This window comes from Rhyacophila brunnea, unplaced genomic scaffold, assembly GCF_057557595.1.
Source record: "Rhyacophila brunnea isolate RB1 unplaced genomic scaffold, BYU_Rbru_1.0 scaffold_6, whole genome shotgun sequence".
NCBI classification, from domain to species: Eukaryota; Metazoa; Arthropoda; class Insecta; order Trichoptera; family Rhyacophilidae; genus Rhyacophila; species Rhyacophila brunnea.
This window is the reverse complement of record NW_028233276.1, coordinates 1,690,047-1,708,497: the sequence shown is the minus strand read 5'-3', so window position 1 is coordinate 1,708,497 and position 18,451 is coordinate 1,690,047. Positions and strand designations below refer to the sequence as shown.

The 18,451-nt window shown below is 34.9% G+C and overlaps 1 protein-coding gene across 1 annotated transcript in view; it reads right to left on the bottom strand.

Moving 5' to 3' along the window:
• The window catches only part of LOC147065088 (uncharacterized), a 38,208-nt gene extending 23,295 nt beyond the window's left edge, over nt 1-14,913 (bottom strand). The window contains exons 1-3 of the mRNA XM_085956267.1: nt 14,791-14,913; nt 8,389-9,498; nt 557-705 (exon numbers count right to left, since the gene is read on the bottom strand). Of these exons, the coding sequence (XP_085812393.1) occupies nt 557-705; nt 8,389-9,435 (1,196 nt within the window). The 5' untranslated portion in view covers nt 9,436-9,498; nt 14,791-14,913. The remainder of the gene's footprint in view (nt 1-556; nt 706-8,388; nt 9,499-14,790) is intronic.
• Between the last annotated feature and the right edge of the window lie 3,538 nt (nt 14,914-18,451).

Below are 18,451 nucleotides of genomic sequence, written 5' to 3'. Positions count from 1 at the left end.
GCATCCACCTCCTACTCCAAATCCTCACTGGATGAAACCCCTCTCACGAGACTGAGCTAGTCAAATATCAGGGACCACCAATCGGTGGATACTTCTGAGGAACTGGTAACATCTTGCCGCTCTTCGCGAGGTGTGCTATCAACCCTTGGTGGTAACACCCCTGAAGGGGGGGTGACACTAACCTAACCTAACCTAACCTAACCCAAACTAACAAATAATCCAGTATATCGGGTATTTTCAAAATGTGTTTCCCGCTGTATTCCTCATAACCGAACAATACCTATTTTTTTCTTTTCTGACTTTTAAATCATATGACTTAAAGCTTCCTTTTTTTATTCATGTTCAAAAAATCAAATGACCACATACTTTTTGAGTTATTAATATTTGATTGTTGGAAGTCAATATTGTATTGTATACACAAAAATAAAGTCGGTCACCAATGGGTTAACGGTTCACTTCTTTTTAAACGATCGCAAGCAACAGTTGTTATTTTTAATTACCAAATTTCAACCACAAACATGATATTCATTATATTATAGTCAATACAATCACTCACATGTACCCAAGTTCATCGAAATTTAAACATGTGTCTCTGTCTTGTATGATGTTGTGAACGACATTTTGTTTAAAATGCAAGTTTCCCGTTTCTTCTACGGGTATTGTCATCTTTATCGTGTCTACTACCACGCCGCCTACAGCAGGATTCTGAAACAAAATTATAAATTATATCAGCTATGTAGAATATCTTCATATAACCGGTATGGTGTCTTAATCTCATGTTATGTGGACCCAAAATTGAAGCAACCTGCCTGTTAAATATTTCTGCACGAGAGAAGTTTCGTGACAACAAAATCGAATCATTGTTTTCGTTATGAGAATATAATAGTCATACATAACTTGTTCAATCATGAAACGATGACATGATATCGACCCTTAATCGGCAGAACAACGTAAGCGACACTTTTTGGTAAATTGCGTTTTAAATGGAGAACTGTTCAATATCACCTAGCGCATAAGTGACAAAAATATTAGAGCCCGATCTCAATCGCGTGACATTTTTTTAGGGTCTGTGCCTTTTAGCGTTTTAACTTGTATCGCATTATAAAGTAGAGCAAAACAACGGCACCGACGTTATTTGATAGTGTAAGCTACGGTACGGTTTATTCGGTGGTCCGTCTGGTAGTGAGTTGTGCGAAAACCGATTAGGGAGCAAAGCTCGCGCCGTCCAGTAAAACTGGCTGAGATAAAATAAACCTGGTAATAGAGTTTATTAAACAATAATTACCCGCCGTTCCATCTCACTACTGTCGGAATAATCTACGAAGAATAGTATCTTCCTGTAGATTTTTGAAATGTTAAAAATGTATATAAAATTTATACTGAAAATTTGGATTCTTTAAATGAATCCACTAATGTCGTGATTCGGAATGTTTTCAGAAACGTATTTAATAGACAGTAAGTTCAACTTGGTTTTCATCTACCAAAAAAGATAATAGTGTTCTTTTTGCGAGAAAGTAATAAATATGTCTGGTGACGAGAGACTTCGGCTAATTGAAACGGATACTTACAAATGTCCCCTTACCGTAAAGGATAAATGCAAGGAGATGTTCTTTAATGATCTGGCCAAAAGTAAAAATCACAATGACATTTTGTGCGCAAGTTTTGACCTCGAGAAGGTGGTAAACACTCCCTAGTCGAAATACGCATACTATAATGAAAGTATCTACGAAAGTGGAACAAATAATGGATACTGCTTTTTATGGGGTGAAACTGATGGTAAACGTGGCAGTAATGAGATCTCAGCAATCATGCACAAATCTTTGGACAGGACTGACAAAGCGGGGAAAAATCAAGGAATTATTATACTGTGATTGGTCAGAATAAGAACCGGGCAACACTGGGTATGCTATCTTATTTTATGAAAAATTCAACTTTCATTGAATTGATAGAAATACATTTTCTATTACCAGTGGGTCTATTCTGTATTTATCGACCGCTAAAGTGATAAAGTGATAAAGTGATAAATATTATCAAACTTAGGGTAGGTTTGTATTATAGAATTAGCACTTATTGTAACAATTAAAATACGTTGATTGTAATTGTTGCAATAAGTACTAACACTTTTATATAAACCTACCCTAAGTTTGATAATATCTATCACTTTAGCGGTCGATAAGTATAGAATAGACTCACAGCACCGCGATGTCCTAACTATCGACTCGTGTGGCACTAGACGACATGACGTAATTGTGACGTCAGCCAATACACGCTCGAAGCATGCCGCCTGCCCGCAGTTCCCACCGTAGATATTATTACGATGAAACACCTATATGTGTATGGTGACAATGAATAGCACCGCTGTCGGAGTAGCGTTATATTCTCGAGCGCTATTATCACTCCGGTAGTACGTCACAATGATGTCATATGACGTCATGTCGACCGGGCAGCTGGCACTCGCAAGTTCTAACATCGGGCCCCTGGTCGTACTACGATGCCAGTCGATTCCATTCATGCGACAATTGAGTCATTTATATTCAGAGTAGTTTGGGCACTATCAGAATGACCCACCATCATTTCCAACGCTAGGTCATCATGTCATGTGCAGAATTCCGTGACTGGAAATCTTTCGCTGCTACTTGCATTCCTTCAAAGTTCAAAATTAAATTTGGTGAATTACGAAAGGCATAATTTAAAAAACTTACCAAATATTGTACCTACTCTGGTGACAGTAGGACTAAACTGTTAGACCTAGAAAATGTCATCAGATCCCGATCAAGTGCTGTGATGCTTTAAGCGCAGCCACCCTTGCTGTATAGTGCTAAATCACCAATATCGGAGATCGAGTATAACAATCTTAAAAGTCTCTGTGTTAAATGTAATATCCTTCAGAGATGACGGATGAGTTTATGAAACTGCCACATGGATTATCAGTGGAAGATACTTTACCGGAATCCAATCAGGAAGATGTGAATGAGGATAATACAGCGATTACTGCTTAAAAAATGTGGGACAATAATTTTTTTGTAAAACTGAATAGTTGATTACAATTTTATTTTATCATAATTAGTAGGTCCCCATATTTAATTATGTACGAGTAGATACGTACCTATTTCATTTTGAAAAATAACAATACCTGATTATATTAATAATATAAGCGAAACCTTAAAAATACCAAACATTTATTTTTATTTTACCTATATGTGATTAAGTATCTACAAGCAAAAATATTAATTGAAAAAGTCAAAGTATTTTTAATTTATTTAACAATGTCCCCTTTCGTAAAATAAATGGGTGCTTATGTTATTTATTTTAATACTTAATTAGTAATGCCCTGTCATGATAATTAGCATGATATTTATAAATAAAAACGATTACGCCAAATAGCGTAAGCGACACGCCTGGAAAAAATATTGCGTCATAGACATAAGCAAAACAGCGTTACCGCCACTATCTCGAAAACTAAAAGCACTAATGCAATTGTTTTATAATTTCCGTATAGGCAGTAACCAATTAGTATTAACCAAATTAACAGAATTCATTTTTGCAACTAATTACGGAAATAATTTAAAAAAAACCTTCTCTAAAATTTATGAATTGTCGCTTACGTTGTTCTGCCGATTAAGGGTCGATATAGTGAATTTAAATCAAGAAATTATGTAGGCATATTGTCTGTTTGAGTGAAACAAAATAAAACGTAATTCTAAAAAGACTGCACCTGGAAGTCATATTTTGGGTGTATGTTCTCAACCGTCTGTTGTTGAATCTTTGAAGCAAAAATCTCTTATCGAATTTATTTTGTATGGCAAAGATGAACAAGTCTAAATTAAATACACCAATGTGGCTGTGCAGTTCATAATTCTTGGCTTACAACAGCATCCTATAGTTTTTTTGAATAATCCCAAGTCTGCCTGTTTTATAACTTTTATAACTAGGAAGAAAATGATAATCTTCGTTATGTAAATCACTCCGGGTCCGGAAATTTGTACGTATGCAGTTCACCGTGGAATGTTGTATCGGAAATATATGGTCGTATATTAACACAATCCCTGCTGACCTTTTAATTACTACATTTAAATAAGACTTTAATTATATCTAATGGCCAATTACTCCAAACGCGCAAGTCGCGGTGTTAGCACTAAATGATGACCGTCCAACCTCTTTGGGTCGTATAGTACTGAGATAAAATTCATGTCTAAATAAAACACGGTTCTTGTCGGTTTACAGGAAGCCAGCGGCAAACAAATTTTGAAAATAACCAATATAGTGGATTGTTTGTTAGGTTAGGTTAAGTTAGGTTTTCATTCTTGAATTCATGAATTTTTCCAAAATCAGAGATATAAGAAAGCTCACAGCGAACTGTGCTACGGTGAAATGTAATACGTACAATTTACATGTAACCAAATTACTCAAACAAGTCTTGTACAGTGGATAAAAATCTTTTTAAATATTATGTTCTCGAAATTTCAGTGAAATAATAAATATCAGTTAGTTCAATTTAAAACCCCAATTTTACATTTTTGAAGGATCTGACAAAGTTATACAAATTGGTTTGGCGTATATTATGTAAATTTGGTCTTTCAACAAAACACAAGAATTATGTAAACAATAAGGATGAAAAATGTCAACAATAAATGACTATAATATTCAAACTGAAATGAAGGCAAATAATAACTACCCCTAACTGGATAAAATAAAATAGTGCTCACACATTGTGTAACTTTGCCCTTGGGCAACTCAGACATGTCTAAAGGGCCCCGTAAACGAGCATCAAAAATTGCAGATTGCCGATAAAATTGCCAAAAAACTGCTGCAACTATTGCCAGTTGCTGGGCAATGTATGAACCGACGTTAGTGTCGAGCAAGTGAGGCCGATGTATTTTGTGCATACACGTGACTAGAGATAAAGCACCAACGGCCGGCAATGAAATTTCTGCACCATATAAATAATCACATAAACAAATTAATCCAAAATGAAAGAAGGAAAGTGGCTGTCAGTAATGTTTTTATTGTTGCTAGGGGTGATATCAAACAGAGACGCACATATGGAGCAGAGCGAGAATGAAATAGATTTAACTAGCAATATTGCCATATTTTCGATTGAGTTCGATATTCGATATATCGACCAACTATGCTGCCAGAAACAAAGGCAATAGTTGTAAAGTTTCGGCAACGTAAACTACTATTTTGGTATTTTGGGGAACTATGAACAGCAACACAATTGCCGTATCAAATTGCCGTTAAAAGTTGTTCGTTTACGACCCCCTTATGGATAGATTTCAATGATTGCCATGGATTTAATTGAATTTTTAATTTCAAACACAATTATAAATAAAATATAAATATTTCAGACATAAATTGCGGGAAATAAATATGTAAAACCGGGAATTACTTAAATGCACTAAAATGAAACTACTGCAGAAACTATAAAGTAAATAGTGGGAAAACGTGAATTTTGAGCATGTAAAATCAGGATTCCACTGTATATAATGTTTAATTCTGTATACAAAATTTCCTGACTTTTATCAAACATTGACATAATATCTACTTTGCACAGATACTTCAAGTAGGTAGGTAAAGTCCTAATAAGGAACTATTAATATTATTTGTAATTATAATCATTATTTTTAAATAATGTATTATAATAATAGTAATGTAATAATAGTTCAAAGAAATCTGAGATTGACCCATGAAATTGTGTGTGATGTAATTAATTTTAAATAATTTTCATCTTACTGAATAAAAAAAGATCACTGATGGTGTTTTACTAGGTGGATACCTCTAGGCCAGCTATTTTTGGAATAAATCACGTAAAAAATATGAAATAGATAGGTTACTGATACACCCCTGGGGCGTTGGTCCTCCACTAACGTCCACCATGGAACAATTGCAAGACCTAAACATGTAACCTCATCTAATAGTCACTTGTGTAAACGAACCATATGCCCAAATTCCTTGATTAGTTAAAATGATTATTTTGTGTAAAATCAATATGAATAAATATATACTTAAATAAAATGTTAAGTCATAATTTTCAGGAGTATGAACAATGATGAATGCGTATGGCCTTAATGTAATTGAAATATATAAATTAAATAATTGTAAGCCTGTATTTAACGTATAAATAATAGTGTGCAACGGTTGATTGGCAGTGTTCTTGCATACAATGGGTAGGTATGTATAAATTTAACGGAGAGAGTCATGGCGCTGTCACGTGGTTTAAAATAAAACAAAGGGAAAAAAAGAACTTCGCCAACGACTGCCGCCCGGGCACCAGTCGGTCGGAAGTTGTCCAGAGACCCGAAGCCGCGTCGCTTAGCGGTCCAGAAAATGTCACATTTGCGTAACAATTTCTCACATAAATCGAAAGTGTCGATTCGGTTACTTAGTTACTACGTGGTATCTCTTGTTAAGCGATTGTTAATTATTATGTTCGATAACACAAACCAAAAAGACTTCAACGGAAGACCTTCGGTGCGCAATTCACGATTGTTTAAAAATAACTCTGACTCTCTCCGATTATGATAAAACATTTTCTGTGAACTATTTTCTGTTGTATGCAAGTGTAATCAATAAACAATATATAAGTACACTAGTGCACAAAATTGTCTCTTTTAATTACTGTTGTAATTATCCTGAAACATTTTAATACTACAGACAATTGTTTTTTTAACTTAAAAATTTGACAACCACACTACTGAGCTAGCGACATTAAGTGTTGGTGTGTTAGTATGCATAGAGAATGACAAAACATTATGAAACCTTCATAATGTTTCTCTAAAGCTTCATAAACTCACTTACATGGTTGTAAATTATGAAATTATTGAGCAAATGTATTCATTTTATTTAGATGCACAGATAACCGAAAAAAATCGAATACGTATTAATTTAGTTTAAAAGTACTGGCTCGATACTTCATCCCGTGGGAGTCTTCAGTAGATATTTAAGCCCGATGGGAGTAAAGGCTCGCAGAGGTCAATGCAAATTTCCAGAGCACTTGTGATAGTTTCGCACCGCCCCTATAACGTTCTTCTCTACTTACGCACAAGTAGAGTTGGGTATTTCCCGAGAAAATCTCAATCTCGAGATTCGGGATTTCGCGAAATTTTGAATTCTCGGGATTCAGAATTTCCACAAAAGAATTCTCGAGAATTCTCGAGATATCGGGAAATTTAAAAACAACATGTAAAAATCCTAAAATCAATGTAAAAACAAACTCAAAAAAAAAAAGACAAAGTAAGACAAAAATAGAAGTAGGAAAACAAAAGTAATTCAAAACATTACTTATTAAAATAGAATTTCAAAAAATACAGACTGTCAATCGCTGCGTCTGACAATCGCGTACGCTTTTGAGACACAAAATAACCTGATGTTGCAAAAATTGCGCTCATTCTGAGTAGACGTTGGCTTAATTGTGTTAAATGCCCCAATCCGTGTTTGAACATTTTGTGTTTTCTGTCCCCATTTTTCATACAGAAAATCGTTTTTTCAATTAATATTTGATAATAAAGAAATCCCGAAATGTTAAAAATTTCAATTCTCGAGAATTCCTGTCGAGAAATTCCTGAAATCCAACTCTACGCACAAGTATAAACTGAGTGTGCGAATTTGCAGTCGACTGTGTATTCACTGCCGCGCTAATTTCACAGGTTGAAAATTATGGTAAAGACAGAAAAGTTAATAGAAATTTTTCAAAACAATCATATTAATGTTGCCAATAACATTAAATTTAATATTAAGTAATTTTATTATTATAATAATTATTAGTAAATTCTTTAAAAATGTCTGAATATCCCTTTTAACAATTCTTTTAGTGGATATATGACGAAGGGTGGAGGTAGGCTGTGGAGATCTGACATAAATAGGGCACACAAAGTCAAACCACACTTTTTTTGTTTTCATTGAACTAAGAAGACAAATTACAGAGGGTGTTTGTTGGTCTTTAAAATGCAGTTAAACCCTGCTCAAACCAAACCATAATAGATCTTTATTCTTTACATAATTCTTATGTTTTGTTGGTTAAGTGTTTTATTTTTTTATTTTTTTTAATAACGCACGGTTCAAATAAAATCTCATCAAAGAAAAACTTTGTCGGTTCAGTAGAAAAGAACATTCTAAGAACATATTGACATAATATATGGTCTGAACCGATTTGTATGATAGTTAATGAAAAAATTATTTAATTATAAAAAAATTTACATTTTCCCTTTATTTACATTTTTTCAGTTCCTTCAAAAACGTAAAATCTTGGTTTCACTGTATAAAAATTATTTTATTGTTCTCATTCTATTAACCTTTTCTTGGGTCACAAAACCAAAACTGTTACCTGGGTTTGTGGCTAAAAAGGTTAAAAAAAAAAATAAAAAAAAACCCATCGCCTAAAACACTTACCACATTAAACTCGGTATGTTTGTTGTTGTGAAGCGTCCACTGACTGATGTCTGCATTCTTGCACACTTTCTTCTGAGAGGGAGGCTTGGTTGGCATGTTTTCAAACATTTCCCTGAAACAGGTGGAGGTCATGGTAGGCGCGACAGAGATGTCATCCTCGACGTCTCCCTCCATATCGACTTTGTCCAGATCCAAGATATTAAAATTAGCACTGTTCACAAAACTCGATTTTAATACACTCACAGGTTTCACAAACACATCATTTGAGTCAGTAGCGATACACTTGTCCGGCGAGTACGCCACAGAATTATTATCAGATTTGTCAAAATGAACACCAATGTCAAAGGTTGGTAAATTGTCATTCACTCCAGGTATCTCTGACCGTGTTGGATCTTCAATGAGAGACATATTGCTGTCGCCGGAAAACCCATTTAACGATTTTCCATTAAAACTCACCACTTCTGTGGCGATAGACATGCTTTTGGCAGAGAGCAGTGGGTCACTAGTATGCATCATTTTAGGGGGTATATGAATGTCTTTACCAGGAGATTTTTGGCACACAGAAAAAGAACTCGCCGTATTCGACGTCTGCTTGAAAATCTTACCGATAGTTTCCGAATCGGGGAAGACATTTTCACCGGTCTGTTGCGAAACTGAACAAAATTGTTTTTTAATCAATACTGAATTAATATTGGATTTCGAGTTTTCGGAATCTGGAACAGTCTGTGTAATAACGTCTTTAAAATTTTTTTTGCATGACAGAAGGGCGCAGACGGCCTGCGATCTCACTCCGACGTCAGGTATGGAACAGAGGGCATTGAACACTGTTTCATAGTTTGTTTGTCCGATAACTCTTATTATACCTTGGGCGGTTATGGTTACGGACTCCTCGGCAGGTTCATCAGAGGGTTTGGCATGGTTTGAATTTGTGATGTTTCTGGCAGTATTTTCTTCTGCCATCCTCGGTTCGGTGGATCTTCTTCTGGCCACCTTGGACCCGCTGTTCCTTGTCGAACTCCTCTTGCGTTTCTTTGAGACATCATCCATTTTTATTCGTAGTATGCACTGTCAGTTATTATAGTAATACGAATAAGCCGAGAGTGCTGTTTTCTGAAGACAAAATATACAATATTAATAGATTGTAAAAATTAAATAATAATGACATGATGTCCACGGCAAACATTACTCGAAAAATGCAATGAGTAATAACTATTGTGTTCCTATCATGGCCCCTACAACCTAAAGCGGGCCCCAGACCAGGATGTTTGGCAGACCCCTACCTATCGCTAAGGTTAAGGGCAGTGTGATGTCTTACAGTAGTATTCCCTAAATGGTATTCCGCGGAACCTCAAGGTTCCACAAGGTACAATTTAGGGCATTTTATGTAATTTGAGCAATTTTTTAGTATCTTTAAATAAATTCACTGGAATTATTCAGTTGTCATCATATTATGAAGAACTTATAGTGACCCCCTTTTGTGGTTGCCAGGTACCTAGCATGCGACCCTTCGCCATTTTTATTAGGCAGAAAACGCACTAAAAATAAACATAAAATAAAATTATACATGTGAATTATCAAATTATCATTATTAATTATTCCATCGCACAATCATATATTTTGAAATATTAAAAATAAGGAAAATTCAGGCAACTTTTTTTTCCTATTAGAGCAAATTTGTGGTGTATATCTCACTGAACTGTTCGACCCACCACGCCGGGCCCCCAGACTAGAGCCCTGTCAGACCCCCCGTGTGGGGGCCATGATTCCTATTTATATTTGAGCACAAAAATGGGTATTTTTATCAAATAAGCTTACAGACATCCGACAAAAACCTGTAAAAATTGCCCTTATTACAATGTAGGTAGAGCTGAATTTAAGTACATACAATATATATTTTTAAGATACTCATCTGGTGTTTGAGAAAAAAAAAACAATAATGACATGTACAATACAATACAGGTTGGAAAGTGGCTCTTATTACAATGTAGGTAGAGTTCATTTTTCCAACAGTTTCATCTGTATTTATGTTCAATATTACGAAAGAATAAGATTGGTAAGACAGTATTCTAGCAGACTGAAATCATTTGTCCTTTTACGATGACAATCTTTGGAAGAGGTATTTCTAGCAAAAGATATCACGGCACACATTGAGTGGGGAGAGATGTTTATTTTGCTCCTGTTTACAGAACCAAATATACTGACTTTGACTTCAAGAGTATGGAATTACTTTAGGCACACAAAGGCAGTGTGAATAGAAATTATTAACTTCTTTCATCTCACCACCGAGATGAATGAAAGACTAAACTCAAATTGTTCTAACTCTTTGGCAACCCTAATTATGTACACCGAGCATTGGCCCCAGGTACTAATTTTGGTAATGTACATCAAACACATTAAAAAAAAACAGTGTGTATTTATGTACGCGCGTTAGAAGTTGTACTTCTTTGGCGTAGGTAACAAAACAAAAACAAAACTTGTGATAAACTAGATTCTTCGACTAGCTCTTAATTATCTTGTTAAATTACACACTCAAGAAAAAAGACCGCTTATTGGAACGCCGTTGGTTTATTTCTATACACTTTAACTTATATTACTAAATTATATAATGGTTTCTCATTGTTTTTATTTTTAAAGTGCCAACTGTCAATCTGACGTTTAATCGTTTGTTTACGTAAGGAATTGCAAATGGCCGACAATAATAAATTCGTTGCCTAGGCAACGGAACAATTCTAAACTATAATATTGTACTGTATAATCGTCACGATTGCAGTATCATGCTCCACACACCCACTAGTAAGAGACATTTTAACACTATCAACACAGATTCGAATTATAGGAACAAACTCTAGATTCTTCTGGATAAGAAGTCACACAGGGATAGCCGGAAACGAGGAAGCTGATAAATACGCTAAACAAGCCTCAACAGATAAAAGACCTTTAACCTACACACACTTCCCTCTAAGTTACACAAAACAAAAACTAAACGAAGACACAATAGACCTATGGAACCACAGATACACAACATCCACCACAGGATCAATAACGCAGAAATGTATTCCAAACATAAACTGTGCCATCACTCTTGCCAGGAACTTAAAAATATCACACAAACTCACACAGATACTAACAGGCCACGGAGCGGTGCGAACTTATCTAAAAAGATTTAAATTGAGGGATGATGACTGTTGTCCATGTGACGGCAACATATCTCAAACTGTGTGGCATGTCATCAACGACTACCCTATACTAGAAAGGGAGCGATGGACTCTCAGGACTCGATGTAGACAGCATAATTATGAAATTGACCTACAAAAGCCTCACGAAGTACTAAGCAATAGAACAACTCAAGAACACTATACAAAATATTTAATCCTGGCCATAAAGAAAATTAAAGATATAAATGGAGGAACCTAATTAGCTCCACATCAATGCAACTAACCCATCCAACCACCTTGTATGAAAAAGCAAGGGCATGGTTATTAATATTTAAAAAAAAAATAAAAAAAAATGGTTGTGCGTTCGGCTGATAACCGAACAATCGGTGGTTCGAATCCAATCGAGTGGGTTTTTTTCGTGTGAAAAATAAATTATGTGTTACATGTCATACGCCAAAAATACACTCTGATCTGATTTCCCAAACGTGCCAAAAGAAGTATAACTTCAAAAAACCATATTTCCAGTTCTCAAGTAAGACGTAACTGACAGGGTGGAAAATATAGGTCCAAAGAACCAAACAATAGATATACAAAAGCATAAGTGGTAATGAAACATGGTGCTTGACCATGAACCATGAAGAAACATTAGTGTCTTCGGGAGAAAAATATTAAGTAAAATCTGTGGACCCACACTAAGCTTACAAAACAATGATGAACCATGAGCTGGATTACCTACTTGGTAGATTCGGTAAGTAGCAAAGACAGGGAGCATGCATAGAACGTCAAATTACCTTCAATCTAAATAACGCTGATTTACGTGCATAAACGAAAATACAATGACAGTCACTAAATTGTTAGTTAGTGATGTCGCACCGCATCATGATGTCATGATTATGGCCAATTTTCAATTTCGATTCCCCGATAACTAATTTAAAATTTGGAAATTGGCAAGAGGTATGAAAGTTTGAAATGGTACAATATAAGTTTTATAATTATAAATAAATACAGTCGAAATTGGTTATTACGAGGAAGATGGGACCGACTGAATTTGCTCGTTATATCAGAGAATAGGTGTTTTTAAATGAGCGGTCACATTACACAAAAAGTCGAAAATAAAAAATCTGAAAACCATCGTAAAAATCCCCGAAACAAGCTTGGCATTCATAAACTACAAAAGAAGTTGTTTATTGTGATGAACGCTGGTAGGTACCTTCGGACTTCACAAACCTAGAATTTTCCAACCATATGCATGGATACTTTTTTATTATTGTCGGCAAAACACCAATTAGGTAGGTACTTAGGCACTTAGCTAGTGTCATAAACGTAATCCGACCCTGGCGGCATCCTGTCCGATCGGATTTTATTGCTTAAGTAGGGTCGAAATGTTTTTAAACAATCGACACATTACCAGTGTATTAGCTCAGTATATCTGATAAGTTGCTCATTATAACAGTGAATAAATGTATGGAGAAAATCATAAACCAAAATGTCAATGAATGTTTCCTCATTACATCCGAGATCTTCCTATGTCCGAGATTGTAATAACCGAGTTCGACTGTAGTTAATATTTATAAACTTTAAACAATTTATAAGTTCATTTATCACATTTATTTTATAATTCTAATGCAAGTTCTAATACCGTTGTATGCCCAGTAAACATTTCCAAATGGCAACATAATCTTTGCGTGCTTTGTTATCTGTCTGTGTCTCTATTATTGATCATTTTTCTATATCCGCTGACTTGCGGATCGCAGGCTTGCAATAGTTCAGAGATTTTAATGAGGACTATGGGTCTTTGCTAGTCTACAAAATTAACGAGGCTCTCAATATGTCCAACAAACGCTTGTAATGAACTCATGGTGTGGCGATTTTTGACAACAATGCTGTCACTTGCTATCACTGACAGGACAGGACGCAACCATTTGCGTTTTGTCTACGCACACGTCGTATTACGCAGTACTATCACACTTTCACATTTACATATTTTATAATATTCGTTAATAAGCAGATTAATCGGTATTTAGCTAGTGTGAGGTTGCGACATTTCACGCATACGGCTCTTCGATGGAATATTGAGCCACACGACAGTACACCAAAGAACTTAACTATGGATACCCCAGTGGAAACTATCTAGAGGTGGACTGCGAAAAAGCTGACTTGGCTTAATGGAGGAACAAGATGGAGCGGCTGAGATTCAGGACAAATTTGGCAAGGAACAGGACAAGAGTCAGTAAGACACTTATGAAAGAGGCCAAACCCAAACCCAAACCCTGAAGTTCTCTGAATGTAATTTTGGTAATTATATAACACTTCATATTGTTTTTGTGATTGAGGCCTTTTGAGACCAAAAACTAAACCAAAACCTAACACAACCTATTTTGGGTTGTTTTGCATTAGGTTGCGTTAGGTTTCGGTTTGGTTTTGGTCTCAAGACAACTTAGCCACTAGACGATATGGAGTACTATAAAAATACCGTAAGTTTTTATAAGACACTAGCATCGCATCTCAAAGGGGCTGACAAAAACTAAGACTACAAATTTAGAGTTTTTAACCCTCTGCCTAAGGGATGTCTCGCCAAATCCAACTCAAAAATGAAAAATGCAGGGTGGGTATTAGAAAAAAAACCATTTATCACATAGGTACTGTATTATTTTCTCTAAATGTTTCACCAAATGGTAGCCATGTATAAAATGCTTTAACCCCACAAAGTTCGCATCATAGATTTTAAAAATAAGAAAACCAAAAAAAAATGGGTTGGAAACTCTACATTGAGTTAGGTTAGGGACGAGTAATACACAGATTCTTCATGATAATCATGGTCATATTCAGATAATTTTCATTTATATGCAATACTATAACAAATTTTGAAAACATTGATATTAGCATAGGCGTAAACAAAAAACTAATCCATCATACTAACCCACAATGTTGGGCTTAGAATTCTTGGCGAAATCAATGGATACCGTATTCTAGTAGTTCAGAAACAAAACCAACCATACTCAACTGGAAGCAACGTCAAACAAGAATATTATTTACGCGAAGTGTGCCGTAAGTATGTGTGATTAAAATAGATTGTTATCTCATTCGTGTTTACAGATTAATATGTTGAAACGACTTCACAATCCAAAACATTTGACAGATGACAACGACCCCGATGATTCCCGCAATATGAAAATGACTAATCGACAACTTTGAAGCCTTAACTTTATTTGTTTTAATGAAATACATGTATTATTGTGTTAAATACCTGAATATTGACAAACTCGGCAGAGTTTACACAAAATAATCCTCGATAAACAGTAGAAATAACTCATTGCACGGAATTCCCCAAGCCAAAACGACCATTCTAATGCAATCTTACGACGCTACTGAAGTGTTGCACAAACCAAAAAATAGTTTGCAACCACGTGGGCTGTTAGTGTATAAATACTCATGACATCCATTTTATAATAATTTATAGTAATATTTAATTTAAAAATATAATTACTAACAAATCACACTATAACTATGAACATTTTTTCATAGACGCATGTGAGATTTTGGAAATAAATGAATACACTAAACTTGATACGTTTTAATATCACAACAATTAATTATTGTTTATTTACTGATTTTCAAATCCGTCACAGAAATAATACACTCATATGTTAATTTATCGTTTATTGATTACGTGATATAATGTTACTCGTACAGTTATGCCAGATTATAAGTGTTTATTAAATTAACTATTTATTCGGCAACTTTTATAGCACTGAAAAATGGCAACACTTAACGTCCGTAAATAAATCTAGTATTGCAAAAGATAAAAAACCATAGTCAAGCATATAAATAGATATATAAAAATTGGCTATGGACAATTTATAAATATTATAGCGCCTAACTAGAACATGTAAATACGTGTAAACATGTACCTAGGTATTATCTTCTAGTTGCAAGATTGTATGCATGAATCAAAAAAGTTCAAAAGCTTCTGTATTGTCTACTTGTCTTACTCTCTACTACTACTGTACCCAACTACTACGCTAGGTACCTACTCTCCTACTGTACCAGACATAATAGTACAAACAATGAGTACAATCATTGAGTACAAAACAAACACGATGACGGACGCTTAAATTACTGGCAAATTCTCAAGCATTGATATTATAATTCTCAAGCCAACCCTGCCACGATCGCTTTTGATGGCCAATCACTTCGCGAGTCATTCACTGAACTCGTGACCGAATTAGAACAATTCTTATTTTTTAGCACGGTAGTTTCCAAGATTAGCGAGAACTTACGAAAATAACCGAATTAGCCTTGAACTTCCATGAGTGGCCATGCGAGCGTGTCCTCTATTGCGTTTGACATATTAATACATAACTAGCTGAGCCAGCTGGCGGTCGCCAGTCTGTCTCGCTAGGTCTTGCAGACGGATTGGCGGTGTTGGATTTTAATATAATTGTGAAGTATGCATAGATGGCGCCATAGTTTTCCCTTCGGGATGGGTTTTTTATTCACGTCAGACAGTTTGACATTTCGCTGATTTGTCATTTTTACGATTTACAAATCGTCACTGCCAATATAAATTTGGACTCATATGCGTAGTCTATTCAGGAGTCTGGCCTTCACAATACCGTCTAACACCGCCTCAGGCTGCTATGCAGAACACCTGCCAATCGCCGATTGCTACCACTGACATTTTAATTTTAATACAATATATGTGTAGGTATATGGAGTTAAATACGATAAATAATTATACATCTCAATCATTCGAATATCCGTGGCTTTATCCAACTGACTTTCTCTTAGGTATGCTAACATACTGTAGTTTAAGTGCTAGAAGATATCAATATTTGGCCACGTATTTTTTTCGACTAATACGTGGTGTGATAATGTGTGAATGAGAACTCTGCCATTCTTGGTAATATTGACTTGTGTGTCCCTGATAACTATCTTAGAAATCGGGAGCATCAGTTGTTTGTTCTCCCGAGGAGCAGAACTAACCTGCCATTGGTGATGCCAATTGGTAGAGCAATAACTCTGTTCAACCAAATTGCTTCGGATGTTGATATATTCCATCTACGTGAGAATGAGTATAGGCGGACGTTATTTTATAAATTCTTAAAATAGGGTCTGCTTAACTCATCCGGTGTACTTCCTTGTACCTATATACTTCATATTTTTTGTATTTACACATTTATACTATAGAATAACTTAATATTGCATAATTACAATATTACATAATACTTTTTTAATAATATTTATTTGTTTCTAAATGTCATGTTGTGAACGTCTTAAACTTATAATTTGTAATGTCCACAATATGTCAAATAAATTAAAATTGAAATTGAATTGAAATTGAAAGCAATATATTATGTGATTATCATAAATAGCGATCCAATATAACGTAATATTAATCTCTTTCGGGTTCCATTGGGTTAATAGAAGGTTAGCAGTGTAAAAAATAAATTTAAACATTATTTTGTTTCATTGTCTATAAAAAATAAATGCTTGCAGCCATAGAATAATATTTAAAAAATCGAAATTTGAATTAAAAATTAACCTTAAACAATATAGTTTCCCGGTGCGGGATATTCATATCGAGACAAATAATGAAGCAATACATATTATATCTGAGAGAAATAGAACAATTCTGATAAGAATATGAATTTATAAGACCTAAAGATGTGGAATCAGCTTAAAGAGGCCTTCATCCAGCAGTGGATTGATACAGGTTGATGACGATAATGACGATATAAATGGGTAGGTATATAAAATCACAAATTTTAAAAAATATAGCAGTTTATATGACCAAGAAGAGTAGAATTATGTTGGGACAACCTTCATCCAGCAGTGGATTGATCTTGGTTGATGATGATAATGACGATATTATGAATGGGTAAATATAATACCAGCAATTTTGATAAATAAAGCAATTCATATGACCGACAGAAATTCAAACAACATAGAGAGGCCTTCATCCACCGATGGATTGATTCAGGGTCATGATGATAATGGAAATATAAATATATACTATAATATCACTGATTTTAATAAATACAGTAATTCAAATGACAGAAAGGAGTAGAATCAGGCATGGGAGTCCTTTATCCAGCAGTGGATGGGTTCAGGTCAACGATTATAAGGACAATAGAAATAGGTATAATATAGAAGTAGAATCAGGTTGCGGTACCCTTCATCCAGCAGTGGATTGATCCTGGTTGATGATGATGACGATATGAATATATAGATAATTGTAATACCACCGATTTTGATAAATACAAAAATTCATATGACAGAAAGTAGTAGAATCAGGCTAGGGAGGTCTTTATTAAGCAGTAGATTGATTCAGGTCGATGATGATGATGATGATGAGGATATGAATACATATGTAGATAAATATAATATCACCGATTTTGATAAATACAGAAATTCATATGACAGAAATGAGTAGAATCAGGCTAGGTAGGCCATTATCCAGCAGTGGATTGGTTCAGGTCGATGATATAAGAATGATAGAAATAGGTATAATATCACAAATTAGTTAAACCAATAGTGGTAGAATCAGGTTGCGGAACCCTTCATCCAGCAGTGGATTGATCCTGGTTGATGATGAAGATGATTATGGTGACGATATGAATATGTAGATAAATAACATTAGAACTTCAATACTGTCAAGAATAAAATCAACGTAGAGAGGCCTTCATCCAGCAGTGGACTAATTGAGGCTCGTGATAATAATGGCATTATATATAGATTGCAGTGGCGAAGGGTGGAGGTAGGCTGTTAAGATCCGCCATAAACAGTGCACATTAAACTTTTTCAGACATACGTATTTGTTTTCATTGAAATAAGAATACAATTTACAGATAGTGTTAGTTAGTTTTTTAAAATTCAATTAAACCATGAGAAACCAAGCCATAATA